Raw genomic sequence first — 15,195 nt, 5'->3', positions numbered from 1 at the left:
CAGGCCCAAGTCAAGGCCTTCTAGTGCAGCCCGGATTTTGGAGAATAAGATACAATGCTGTGCCTCTTCAAGACAATTATAAGAGGGGCTGTTCTAAGAAGGGAATGGTGTGTGTGTCTCAGTGACTACAGGCACTGTGAGAATCAAAGGAGAGGCATTGTTTAGCACAGAACGGAGAGATCCTTTCGAGAACAGGCCTTCTTTCTCCTTCCCCTGGGTGCACTGGGCCAATTCTGGCTAAGTGCAGGATCGCCTCGGGCCTCAAGCCAGGACTCTGCTCTGCTCCACAGCTCCAGCAGGGTAGATCATCTCAGCACCCCAATCAACACACATAATGGGACAAGGGAAGGAAAGGGGGGGGGGAGCGCACCTGATTTTTCTCTTAAATGCACTATTCTAACAACTAGAATGTAAAATGCTCTGCCTCGAACTAGTATCCATGAAAATTATTTACATTTTCCATCATTTTCACTTTGCAACACACGAATTGTTCTGACTAGCAACAAAATGTAAATAAATTCCTTGACTCTATGCGCAGGGCCGGAGGCAGCATTTTAAAATCACCGAGGTCCGTGATGCACAAAGCGCGCGCCGAAAAATTTTCGACATATTTCAATGAGAGGGGTGAATTACACGCCACACAAGAGATCTATTCCTGAAATTACTTTTAATGGTGTTTGAACTGAATATCATCAGTTTTGAAAAAAAAAAAAAAATCATGTATGTGGCAAGAGTAAGAATAATTTAAGCTTGTTTAATGGTTTGATCTGGCCCAAGCAATGAGGACAAAACTGCGCTGCTTCGAAAATGTAAATTTAACAGCTTGATGAAAGTGCGCTGATGGTTACCATGAAAAACCCGTGTCCCCTGCACTGCGTTCCTCCCCCGAGTAGCGCGCTCATTCGCTTTTGTGTTCTTGGTCTCAGAGCCGCGCGCACGAAACACACACAGAATCAACGTTTAACATAATTCACAATGCACTTTTTATGGAGACGTTTTAATGTTATTCTTTATTTTTTTATCCAGTTGAATATTTAGCGTACAAATGTATTTTCAGCTTTTAAAAATGACCGAGGCCCGGACCTCGGTGGCCTCATAGCTGGCTACGGCCATGTCTATGCGTCTTCTGAATCAAAGGCTTATCCAAGACCAAACCTATGTCCCAAATCTAAACCCTAGTTATATTTACAGGATGCTGAACTGCCTGAGGTGAAACTAGAGAACATAATAAATATTGTTCTAGGACAGGGGTGGGCAATTATTTTTTCCATGGGGCCACATGAGAAACAGAAAATTTTGTGGAGGGCCGGACCAAAAGGCTGAACTAAATTCTGCATAATATTAATTGTATTTCTTTATATAAAGCAGTAAATAACATTGTTTTACAAGCTGCTAAGACTGGTAAGAGTATGGAAAAAACGAGGTTGCCTTACAAAAAATGTCATTTATTCAATCAAATTTCCCAAAACAATGGTTAACAAAATGTGAGCGTTTGTACCATTTTTTTTCCCAGTTACATTCACCCCAAAACACAATAAAGACATCACAATATTGTCTTTCTACTCCAAACATCAAGCAAGATACATCATATTATAATAATGATGCCCACATTTCTGGTCTAATCACCTCATTTGGTGTTTTTCAGTTTTTTATTTGTTCAGTGAGAGAAATCTAGTCTCTGTTGGTCTTTAACGAGTGCATCAAAATCAGGTTGAATGTCTGAGGTGGAAATGCGAAGCACAGCTGACAGATGATCATCAGTCGATTCGGTGTAGGTATCAGATCTACAGATCGGCTCGGGCTCCGGCGCCTGCTGGTGACGTCGCACTATGTGATTGGCTGGACCGTTTGAAGGATGACGTACAAGTTTGTGGTTGGTCTGGACAAATTACAGAAGTAGTTATCGCGGGATTAGGTTTCGTGGGATTTCATGTCATGTTCATGTCGCACATATTGTGTTTTTGTTGAACACAACTTCAAAATAAAAGCAATGCACATTCAGTCCATGCATGAGGTAAAATTAGAAAATACGTTTATTTTGTAATTTCTAATTAACCTTACGCGGGCCGGTCAGAATGAACCAAAGGGCCGGATGCGGCCGGCGGGCCGTAAAATGCCCAGGTCTGTTCTAGGAGGTGTTCATATAAATAAAACAGTTTCACCCTGTTTCTATGGAGGACGTACTGCTGCTTCAAACCGCCTTTAGTTCAACTCCTGTGTTAAACTGACTGAAAAAGCCAGTTTTTCTTCATGTTGCGAACAAATCAGTTGGTTTTACCTAAAGCTATCTGACAGTGTGTCTGACTTGCTGAGTTTGCCATCTCGGTGCCAAACACCTATTTAATCCAAACTGTCAGTCAGCTGTAAAAAAACAAAACAAAAAAAAGACAAGCGCTCCGAGCTGCAGGCTGTTTCAGTCTCATATCTGCCCTGGCTACTTCACCCAACATCCTGCTTAAACATATTGACAACTACATTCGCACGCTGCCTGAGCTACATCAACTCTCTGCCTGCAAGTCACACAGGGAGCCATACGCGTTCGATACAGACTGCCACTACATCTGCATTTATTCACTTGGCAAAGTTTTTGGGGACAAAGCAATTTTTAATCCATGCGCACAACTGAGAGTTAAACATCTCACTCAAGGGCACAACAGTGGCTCACTGGCAGTCATTGCTTTTACTAAAACAGAATCATATCCGCTAAGCTATAGTTTTACCCAATGGAATTGGCACAGCACCCAAACTGCTGCGGTTTAGAAATCATCTCAACTTTTTTTTTTTTAAACTGTCAATAAATGAAAAACAGAAGCACAGAATGCAGGACACGTTAGATAACTACACTTCCTTGTTTACAGTAGTCGTCTTTTCTTACGATACAGTAATGTCACAATAAAATAATAAATCACACAATATAATGGATTTGCTGTATTCATGTGCCACTAATGAAGTAAAGGCAGATACACTGCTACCATGCAACCAGAAAATGGGATTGAAACAAAGTGATTCGTCTCCGTGGCCTGAAGTTGATTTTAAGCGCCTGTACGATACGGTGACTGAGCGAGCGTTTAAAGATGGCAGCAGTGAATAATCCACATGCTGGTTAATGTTAAACTGTAAAAAGTCACCGTAACAGAACTCTGTAACACTAACTCTAACCGGTAACAGAGTCGTTTTATTCAGTTAACCGTGTGTGTTTGGGTGGTTGGGATCAAGACCGTTATTTTTTTACTTTGCTTTACTTTTTATTTCATAAGTGTTACACATAATAATAATAATAATAATAATAATAATAATAATAGGGCGGCACGGTGGTGTAGTGGTTAGCGCTGTCGCCTCACAGCAAGAAGGTCCTGGGTTCGAGCCCCGGGGCCGGCGAGGGCCTTTCTGTGTGGAGTTTGCATGTTCTCCCCGTGTCCGCGTGGGTTTCCTCCGGGTGCTCCGGTTTCCCCCACAGTCCAAAGACATGCAGGTTAGGTTAAATGGTGACTCTAAATTGAGCGTAGGTGTGAATGTGAGTGTGAATGGTTGTCTGTGTCTATGTGTCAGCCCTGTGATGACCTGGCGACTTGTCCAGGGTGTACCCCGCCTTTCGCCCGTAGTCAGCTGGGATAGGCTCCAGCTTGCCTGCGACCCTGTAGAAGGATAAAGCAGCTAGAGATAATGAGATGAGAATGAATAATAATAATAATAATGCTATGAAAAATGAAAGACATGCCATAGGATGCATTATGTATGACCGAGGAATGATATCTGCCTCCTAGATTAATGTCATCTATGCGTGGTATAATAAATGTGGTATGAGTGGTTGACAAAATACGGCTAGGCCACAGACTACGGAAATATAATAATAATAATAATAATAATAATAATAATAATGTTTAATTTATATAGTGCCTTTCTCATACCCAAGGTCGCTTTACAATTAGGAAAGAAAAAAAAAAAAAAAGTCAACCAAAAGGAGGTCAGGAGGTCATTCCAAATGGTGTAGCTACCACAGTCCCACCAGGCGCACGAAGATAAGTCCCACACTGCCTGCACAGCCGCTGTGATGCCGCCGGGCAACATGGCTCGGAACACTGTGCCATGGACCCACAAAGCGAGCACAGAAGCACCACCACACGGAGCGCCAGTATGTCCCAAACCACCTGCACAGCCGCCGCGACGCCACCGAGCAACATCGCTCAGAACACGGCGCCAAGCACAAAAGCACCGCTGCACAGAGCGTTGGACAACCCCGATGTTAAAAGAGCAACGAGCTCACTGCAGTCCATAGCGAGGAGCACAGGCATCACCCACGGCGAACCAAGGCCTAAAGGGAACAGACACCCAAAACTGGGCCCGGAGCTACACCATAAATGGCAGACAAAACACTAAAAAAGAAAAAAAAACCCATCAAACAACACAACACAAAAACGAAAGACAAAAGGGAACATAAAACAAAAAAAGCTCCAGTGAGAAGTGGCAGCCAGAATGCACACAACGTATTCTCAACCGGAAACGTATTACCTAAGCATTTTATAATAAAAATTATACAAAACGCAATATGGTTATGGATTTTAATACGGATGCATCACGGACGCTGGTAATTTATGGCTTGATCACGGACATTTCCGTATATTACGGAGCGGTTACAGATGATGCATCAGAGATGGTTAATTTTACAGACGTTGCTACGAATCTACGGAACAATGACGTGGACGTCACAAAGATTGTCTCCAAACAACTGTTGTCACGTTTTGTCCGTGAAAATGTCTTTACGGATGGATGGTCAAGCGTCCGTGCCATCAAAGTCCGTGAACCTTACTGTACTATGGAAAAATGCTCGAGGAAAGAAAAAGCCAGGAAAAAAACAACCAAGACCAGGTAACGTTGAGTATGAATATCCTGAAGACAGCGAGGTTAAGAAGGTTAAATTCGAGTGTTGATGCCGCTGGAATAGAACTCACGGATGACTCTTGTAAGTAAACACACACTCTAATACTGGTGGCCAACACTGGATAATGATCACAACTATGAATGCTAACATTAAGAAGTTCTAAAACAATTAAACGTTTGGACTACCGAAGTTCATAATTAAAATATATTACCTGGATTTATATGTTTATTAATTTACTATTGATATTTCATGGAAAATATCACGTCCGTGAATAAAAGATCCGTACTTTGTATTATTATTTTTTAGTTTCTGTGACTCGTCTGTATTTTGTAAACGATGCGTGCTATTGTAGGATATCACCACATCACCCAACATGTTTGAAACTTCAATTTTGTTCATGCGTTGCTTATGCTGATTAGCATGAAATGAATAGCAAAGTTGTTTTCTTTTTTAAAACCATCACTGGGGCGGTTACCATGGTAACTTTGTCAACTGTCAGCAGGCACAGGTTTGCATCCAGATGGACAAGTAAGAGAAATTACTAAAGAGAACGCTAAAACCACTAAGTTCAACAATGAAACACCAACACTTTTGCTAGAGCCTTGCACTTTTTGTCACTAAACATGGCCAACATGCCTACATTGACAGCAAAAATGACCAATTACAGTGGTGCTTGAAAGTTTGTGAACCCTTTAGAATTTTCTATATTTCTGCATAAATATGACCGAAAACATCATCAGATTTTCACACAAGTCCTAAAAGTAGATAAAGAGAACCCAGTTAAACAAACGAGACAAAAATATTATACTTGGCCATTTATTTATTGAGGAAAATGATCCAATATTACATATCTGTGAGTGGCAAAAGTATGTGAACCTCTAGGATTAGCAGTTAATTTGAAGGTGAAATTAGAGTCAGGTGTTTTCAATCAATGGGATGGCAATCAGGTGTGAGTGGGCACCCTGTTTTATTTAAAGAACAGGGATCTATCAAAGTCTGATCTTCACAACACATGTTTGTGGAAGTGTATCATGGCACAAACAAAGGAGATTTCTGAGGACCTCAGAAAAAGTGTTGTTGATGCTCATCAGGCTGGAAAAGGTTACAAAACCATCTCTAAAGAGTTTGGACTCCACCAATCCACAGTCAGACAGGTTGTGTACAAATGGAGGAAATTCAAGACCATTGTTACCCTCCCCAGGAGTGGTCGACCAACAAAGATCACTCCAAGAGCAAGGCGTGTAATAGTCAGCGAGGTCACAAAGGACCCCAGGGGAACTTCTAAGCAACTGAAGGCCTGTCTCACATTAGCTAATGTTCATGAATCCACCATCAGGAGAACACTGAACAACAATGGTGTGCATGGCAGGGTTGCAAGGAGAAAGCCACTGCTCTCCAAAAAGAACATTGCTGCTTGTCTGCAGTTTGCTAAAGATCACCTGGACAAGCCAGAAGGCTATTGGAAAAATGTTTTGTGGACGGATGAGACCAAAATACAACTTTTTGGTTTAAATGAGAAGCGTTATGTTTGGAGAAAGGAAAACACAGCATTCCAGCATAAGAACCTTATCCCATCTGTGAAACATGGTGGGGGTAGTATCATGGTTTGGGCCTGTTTTGCTGCATCTGGGCCAGGACGGCTTGCCATCATTGATGGAACAATGAATTCTGAATTATACCAGCGAATTTTAAAGGAAAATGTCAGGACATCTGTCCATGAACTGAATCTCAAGAGAAGGTGGGTCATGCAGCAAGACAACGACCCTAAGCACACACGTCATTCTACCAAAGAATGGTTAAAGAAGAATAAAAGTTAATGTTTTGGAATGGCCAAGTCAAAGTCCTGACCTTAATCCAATGGAAATGTTGTGGAAGGACCTGAAGTGAGCAGTTCATGTGAGGAAACCCACCAACATCCCAGAGTTGAAGCTGTTCTGTACGGAGGAACGGGCTAAAATTCCTCCAAGCTGGTGTGCAGGACTGATCAACAGTTACCGGAAACGTTTAGTTGCAGTGATTGCTGCACAAGGGGGTCACACCAGATACTGAAAGCAAAGGTTCACATACTTTTGCCACTCACAGATATGTAATATTGGGCCATTTTCCTCAATAAATAAATGACCAAGTATAATATTTTTGTCTCATTTGTTTAACTGGATTCTCTTTATCTACTTTTAGGACTTGTGTGAAAATCTGATGTTGTTTTAGGTCATATTTATGCAGAAATATAGAAAATTCTAAAGGGTTCACAAACTTTCAAGCACCACTATGCATACTCTTGGGCAAACATGCGGAGAAGTTGCTTGGGAGAACAAGCTCTGGAAGTGGGTAGGATCCACACCTCCTGTGTCTACGAGCTGCCTACCTGCCAGGTTGCTGCAATAAGACGGTAGATGTGCTCTCTCGCAGTGAGCCTGTACCCAGGGTGGTTCAACTAATTTGGAACACCTATGGAAGTCGATCTGTTTGTGAACTCACAGTCCAATGTGGGTCATGGCCATGGCAGAGACAGACAGGCTTGTGGCCAGGATGCTTTGGCACATGACTACAACTGTATGTTTTTCCACCACTGTCGCTGTTTTGGATGATACTGCAGTCCATTCAACAGACTACACAACCAAGGTTCCTGCCCCATTCTCTCTGAATGGGCCATGACCCTCTGGATCAACTGCAGCGCACAGGCTGGTTCACAAGAGGTCATAACACTTGTGCGAATTTGATTGTTTCACCTATGCAGGAGTTTGTATATATGCAAATGGAAGACTGGGTGGCTGCATCTGTCTGGGTCTAAACTGAAGGTGTACATGGCAGCGTTGTCTGAACACAAACTAGTTACAACTTTTCTTTAAAGGTTGTGATATCAACTTCCATGCACGACCACGGTCCCTCAGTGGGGCAGGAACGAACACGATGCTAAAGGATTCGTGCAATTTGCCGAGCCAAAGAGTGCGACACAATCCAGTGGAAAAAGCGCTATTATTGTCTGGTAGTGTGCACTATCCAGACACATTGCTGCGGTGGTCTGAATATTTAGGAAGTAGAATGATATACATGTAACTACTGCTCCACATCTAAGTGGAAGAGTGCAAGGCGACCCGGGTCATTTGGGTGGACGAAAATGGCCAGAGGACAGACGTGACGTAGCAGCGACTTTCACCTACTCATGTAAGGTTAGGGTCATGAACAACAGGTGACAACATCTCATCTCATCTCATTATCTCTAGCCGCTTTATCCTGTTCTACAGGGTCGCAGGCAAGCTGGAGCCTATCCCAGCTGACTACGGGTGAAAGGTGGGGTACACCCTGGACAAGTCGCCAGGTCATCACAGGGCTGACACAGACAACCAACCATTCACACTCACATTCACACCTACGGTCAATTTAGAGTCACCAGTTAACCTAACCTGCATGTCTTTGGACTGTGGGGGAAACCGGAGCACCCAGAGGAAACCCACGCGGACACGGGGAGAACATGCAAACTCCACACAGAAAGGCCCTCGCCGGCCACGGGGCTCGAACCCAGGACCTTCTTGCTGTGAGGCGACAGCGCTAACCACTACACCACCGTGCCGCCCCCAGGTGACAACATTCCTAATTTTATTCAGCATGGAAAAAAGCATACGGAAATACTCCACTAGTTCTGGAAGGAACCCAACCACTGAAGCATGCATTACCAAACATTATCTACCAGCAGCTGTTGAAACAGAAGCCTTAATAACTTTCAAAGGCTGCATTCTGGGAGGATTTTTATTTTTAATCCAGTAACAATCAATTGCTTCCGAAAACCTCATTGTGTCACAGTTTTTTTCCTCCTGTCAGGGGAAGTGCGCATGCACAGACGTGCAGACAGCCAATCAGATTGCAACATTCAGGATTCCAAAACTTGTGGCTAGAAACGTGCACAAGAGACATCACTTTTGTATAAAAATCACATCTGAAGGCTGAACATGATGCCAAGTTTAAAAAAAATTATATATTTCATATTATACATACGGTACAGGACACTTTTTCAATGGAATAAAAACATGTATTCTATTCCCTTCTAGCGGGTTTCATTCGTTTGGTTCGATAGCATGCACTATTGTTAGCATATCGCTTATCCTGCATGTATTACGTCACTCTACCCAATGGAGAATGAGCGTTGAATATGGTTTACGATATTGCATGGTTGTCAAGACAACGTGACGTCACATGTCGGAGGTGATGCGAATATTCAATGAGAAAGTTTTCTGCTGCGCATGCACAGGAACATTTTTGTTCGCTGGCAGCGCCCGCAGTACACTGGTCACAGTGAATTGAAAATGCCATAAGATACGTATTACACGTAAAACTTCCGTGCTAGCGAGCGACTGCGACAATTTGTAAACTAACATGGCCGCCAGGTTTGCTTAGTTAAATATGGAAGATTTTAAGAGAATTTTGAAAGAGAAAGACACATTCAACATGCAAGGCTACCCCCCCGTTCTTAAAGGAGAACTGAAGTCATTTTTAAACTCGCTTTATTTCTTAATTAACGTGTTATTCAATTACGTTTTCCGTTTTAGTAACCTTATATCGTGACTCATCTCATCTCATTATCTCTAGCCGCTTTATCCTGTTCTACAGGGTCGCAGGCAAGCTGGAGCCTATCCCAGCTGACTACGGGCGAAAGGCGGGGTACACCCTGGACAAGTCGCCAGGTCATCACAGGGCTGACACATAGACACAGACAACCATTCACACTCCCATTCACACCTACGCTCAATTTAGAGTCACCAGTTAACCTAACCTGCATGTCTTTGGACTGTGGGGGAAACCGGAGCACCCGGAGGAAACCCACGCGGACACGGGGAGAACATGCAAACTCCGCACAGAAAGGCCCTCGCCAGCCTCAGGGCTCGAACCTGGACCTTCTTGCTGTGAGGAGACAGTGCTAACCACTACACCACCATGCTGCCCTATATCGTGACTCGTATTGGCAATTAAATATTATACTTATCGGCCTATTTGGTTTTTAGCCGTGTTGAATTTAGTTTGTTTGGTCCGCGGCAGGCGTTGCTTATCCACGCGATCTTCTTGTGCGAGACTTCGAAACGTGAAGTGTCAGCCAGGTGTCAGTGCCACCATTTTGAAAACTGTTTTCCAAATGAAATATTGCACAAAAACGAGTTTAAATGACGATTACCGCCTACTTTTTTCAAACTTTCCTGATTGCTATCAAAGCAAACAAAACTTCCAGCTTGATCATGTCAGCATTCGAAAGAGGGCGCGCGCGTCTTTTGACAACGTTGGCAGATGTTGGTCACTTTGATTTCCGCTGTACGTTTTACTTCTGTCCTACGAAGTCTCGCACAGGTCTCAGCGAATCTCGTTTAGCTATTAAAAATGCATTCCGATATTGTATAAAATGAGAGAATTTTGATTAAAAAAAAAATTGCCTTCAGTTCTCCTTTAAATTTTTGCAAAATCTATAATTGTTCCATTGAATGTGTATATAATAATAATAATAGCTTTTTTTCGTGGTATATCAGACATCTTCCCTTCAGCTAGCATCATACTGAACTTGTCTTCGACTCGTTTAATATCATGCCAGCTGAATGGAATATATCTGATATACCATGAAAAAAAGCCAGCCAATATTATTTAACTATTTAATAATAATAATAATTTTTAATACTGAGGAGATGAGAGTGTTTATTGACGCTTGAAAATGAAATCACAAGTTTAATGTGCTTAGCTGTTTGTGCCAGACTGTAGGGACAAACTTGCTACTTATTTAGAGTCCAATTGTGTTTATATACACAGTACCAGTCAAGTTTGGATACCCCGACTCATTCATATGTTCTTCCATATTTTGTCTATTTTCTATGGTGGCCGGGAGGCGCAAAACAAAATTACAAAATGTGAAACGCTTTTACATTTTATAAAACAAAATTACAAATCGCAAAACTGGGCGGCACGGTGGTGTAGTGGTTAGCGCTGTCGCCTCACAGCAAGAAGGTCCTGGGTTCGAGCCCTGGGGCCGGCGAGGGCCTTTCTGTGCGGAGTTTGCATGTTCTCCCCGTGTCTGCGTGGGTTTCCTCCGGGTGCTCCGGTTTCCCCCACAGTCCAAAGACATGCAGGTTAGGTTAACTGGTGACTCTAAATTGACCGTAGGTGTGAATGTGAGTGTGAATGGTTGTCTGTGTCTATGTGTCAGCCCTGTGATGACCTGGCGACTTGTCCAGGGTGTACCCCGCCTTTCGCCCGTAGTCAGCTGGGATAGGCTCCAGCTTGCCTGCGACCCTGTAGAAGGATAAAGCGGCTAGAGATAATGAGATGAGACAAATCGCAAAACACTTTCACCAAGGACAAAACAAATTTACATCTTAGAAAACAAATTGACTAGACGCAAAACACTTTTATGGGCGCTGAGACAAATTTACATGTGGCGGAACACTTTCACCAGTCCTGAAACAAATTTACAAACGAAAATCTTCACGGAAGGGGAATACACCAAATGCCACAAGCGACCCGGAAGTACGGTGGCCAGGAAATGATCAAGTCAGCGGTCAATTCGTGTTCCCTGTGTCCGAAATCACTCACTATATAGTCCTCTATATAGAATTCCCTATATACTGAGTAGGGAGTAGTGAATGAGTGAGTGATTTCGGACACAGCCGTTGTCTTCTTCCATGTGTGCTTGGTCCTTCTGTCTGGTCCGTGTCCTTTAAAAATTCTAGAGACCGTCCACACGAACCGCATTAACCAGTTCATGTGTTTTCCACAAAAGGGGCAAAACATCATTTGGTCACAATCGACGTTCCATCACCATTAACTCCATAGAAGACGACACAAATTGACCGCTCACTCTACCACTTCCGGGTCGCTTGTGATATTTGGCACATTCCCTTTCTGTGAAGATTTTCGTTTGTAAACTTGTTTCAGGACTGATAAGCGTTCCGTCGCTTGTAAATTTGTCTCAGCGCTCGTAAAAGTGTTTTGCGTCTTTTCAATTTGTTTTCCAAGATTTAAATTTGTTTTGTCCTTGGTAAAAGTGTTCTGCGAATGTAATTTTGTTTTATAAAATCTAAAAAAGTGTTTCACATTTTGTAATTTTGTTTTGTGCTTCTCGGCCACTGTAATTTTCAACACCGAAGACACCAAAACTATGAAATGACACAGAAAATAAATGGAATTTTATGGTAGATGAAAAAAAAAAAAACATTTAAAAACAAAACCAAAATGTGTTTCGCATTTTAGATTCTTCAAAGTACTCAGCATTTACCTTGATGACAGCTCGCAGACTATTCTGCAATTTCCCTTTGGGGATTAATAAAGCTAGCTGTCTGTCTGTCGACATCATCTTAACCAGCTTCATGTAGTAGTCACCTGGAATGTTTTTTTTTTTGCCTCGTCAAAAGTTTATTAGTGCAATGTCTTGCCTTTTAATGCATGAGATCAGTAAATAATAAAAACACACAGTAAATAGCCCTATTCCACAACTCTGGTAATCCATGTTGTCAAGGACCGCTCAGCTAAATAAAAAGAAACGACAGAACATCATTGCTTTAACAAAGGAAGTGTCTTATTTAATAAAAATAAAGAAAAAACACCAAATTAGAAAGTGTGTCCAAAATTTTGACTGGTATATCATTTAAAAAACAAAACTTATTAAAACAAACAAAGCATCTTGAAGGATCAGCGTCATTTCAACTAAAATTAAATGCAATATTAGTTTAGCTATTATTCTGCAGCGCTACAATACTGCAGCAGCGTTGTTTCTAATCCCGGTGCTGAGGATCTGATGCACTGCGTAATTTTGTTCATTTTTTGTTCGAGCATCTAATTAAAGCCCATAAAAGGCTTGATAATTACCAAATGAGTTGAATCCGGTGTGTTAGAGCAGAGAAAACAAACAAAAACATGCAGTGGATCGGATCCCCAGGAGTACTGTCATTTTGAAACAAAATAAACAGGCTGCACGGTGGTGTAGTGGTTAGCGCTGTCGCCTCACAGCAAGAAGGTCCTGGGTTCGAGCCCCGGGGCCGGCGAGGGCCTTTCTGTGTGGAGTTTGCATGTTCTCCCCGTGTCCGCGTGGGTTTCCTCCGGGTGCTCCGGTTTCCCCCACAGTCCAAAGACATGCAGGTTAGGTTAACTGGTGACTCTAAATTGACCGTAGGTGTGAATGTGAGTGTGAATGGTTGTCTGTGTCTATGTGTCAGCCCTGTGATGACCTGGCGACTTGTCCAGGGTGTACCCCGCCTTTCACCCGTAGTCAGCTGGGATAGGCTCCAGCTTGCCTGTGACCCTGTAGAAGGATAAAGCGGCTAGAGATAATGAGATGAGATAAACAGGCTGAACACAGAAACGACGCACTTCCCAGAGGGCCACGTCTGCATGGACGGCACACATCGGGGACGTCGATGTTACACTGCATGAACTACAAACTGTTTTCTGTTAATCAGTAAACCATAACTTGTACAACAAACACCCAAATAACCAGAATCAGCTTGACTGACACACACATAGCAGAGAATCCCAACACTGTAACCTACAGCTTCTAGAACACACAGTAATGAACAACAGTTTATCATCTACCAGAAAATAATACGAACATATCTTTCATTTGGACATGTGTTTGTAATAATCCAGGAAGGTTATATTAAATGGTCATCGCCCACACACACACACAGCACCCTATTCCGGCCTGCATGCCACCCACACAAATGCTGCTTTGTTCATGGGTGTGTGCTGTGGATGGTTTCGCTCATTTTAAGTGCTTTTGGGTTATTGAACAGACCTATATAAACACAATGGATTATAATTACACCGTGAAAGGTGAAGCGAGAGACGCTCACCATTGCGCTGGGGTGGCCCTCTGCCCATCTGCTGGTTCCCGCTGAATGGATCCTGTGGGTTCGGGTTCATCGCGCTCGTATGCAGGGCTGAATCGGAGTTGGTTCTGTGGGGAGGAGTGCAGGAAAGATGGAAATAAGGGGTTTGGTTATTGCCGTGCTGGGCTTAGAACCATATAGGCTTAAGTGAGTCTCAGTCCTGAAAGCCTGCATATGCAAGTAAGATACACAATTATCTCTCCCTTCTCCTCACTGTCCTCTTTAACCAGTTACACCGAGATATCTCTCTCTCTCTCCCTCTCTCAGGGGCTCTTCAGAAAGCTCCGGTGCTTTTCTGGCTCTCTTTGCCAAGTACACACTCAATACAGAGCTCAAACATTACTCATTACACATGAAAGGTAAATGCAAAGCATTTTTCTCTGGCAGGGGGCTAATGCTCTAAGTGTGCATTGGGACAGAAAAGATGGAACAGGCTACAAAAGTGTGTTTTGGTATGCCACACCAAGACTAAACTCAAATGTCAATTCATTTTCTCAATTTCTAACTAATCCACGGATATTATCAATATTCCACAATATAATATGGTGTCGATTAATAAAAAAGCTCTAAATATACCACTTGTGCAACGTTACCTTATAATACAGTGACTAATTTCTTCCAAACTAAGCGGCGTACCAGGATTAATAGCGATTTACACTGAATCTACTGTGAATAGAAACAGAATTCTTATCTTTACAATAAAAAGTAAAACGTTAATTATCTCAGAGCCGACTTGTATTACAAATTAAAAAAGAAACAAAAGGAGCCGAAAGGCTAAATTCGTCTTCGCATACATTTCCAAGTTCATGCTTTAATTTCCAGTGGAAAGATTCAGGTCCAGTGTTCTTAAAAGAAATTACAGATTAGTAGAAACTTAGAATCTTTGATTTCAGGTTAGTTGAAGATAATAATTTAAAAAAAAAAAGTGTCTGCCACATTCATTTGTTATGAGAGAGAGAGAGAGAGAGAGAGAGAGAGAGAGAGAGAGCGCATTTAGTGATTTGGTTGTCATGACCTTGTGATTTGGTTGTAATGACCTTGTGAGAGGAGATGTAATCATGAAGTACATTAAAAGGCAATCAAATAAGAGGAGTATGCTACAGTATGGGTGAGGAACGGAAAGTGGAAAACAGGAAAAAGAGACAGAAATCCAGAGGAGCAGATCTGTGAAATAGGAGTTCAAAGGTCACCTGTTGAGCTGTGATATTAACCTAAACCCAGGCCGTTTCTCTTCGGTCCATGGCTGCTGTTCCCTTTGGAAATGGAAACAATCATGCGTTACTGACCACCACACACACACACACACACACACACAGGACCTGGAGCTCATGGCTCAGGGGGTTAGTAGAGGGAAACGAGCAACAGGACAGCGAGAACGGCAGAAAGACAAGCTGTGAAGAAAGATTGTGGCAGCTTAATGTGGCGCTCTGCAGTCAACAGGAGCCTCGGTGGGCCTGCGGG

General features: G+C 42.6%; 1 protein-coding gene across 2 annotated transcripts in view; it reads right to left on the bottom strand.

The window, feature by feature from the left end:
- The window catches only part of crtc3 (CREB regulated transcription coactivator 3), a 102,735-nt gene that overhangs the window by 18,784 nt on the left and 68,756 nt on the right, over positions 1–15,195 (bottom strand). The window contains exons 5-6 of one of the 2 annotated variants that reach the window (XM_060911645.1): positions 14,925–14,987; positions 13,699–13,802 (exon numbers count right to left, since the gene is read on the bottom strand). In XM_060911645.1, the coding sequence (XP_060767628.1) occupies positions 13,699–13,802; positions 14,925–14,987 (167 nt within the window). The remainder of the gene's footprint in view (positions 1–13,698; positions 13,803–14,924; positions 14,988–15,195) is intronic. The other variant, XM_060911647.1, reaches the window with a different exon arrangement.

This window comes from Neoarius graeffei, chromosome 27, assembly GCF_027579695.1.
Source record: "Neoarius graeffei isolate fNeoGra1 chromosome 27, fNeoGra1.pri, whole genome shotgun sequence".
Taxonomy (NCBI): Eukaryota; Metazoa; Chordata; class Actinopteri; order Siluriformes; family Ariidae; genus Neoarius; species Neoarius graeffei.
Note: the sequence above shows the minus strand (reverse complement) of the source record. Positions and strands in the feature narration are given on the sequence as shown.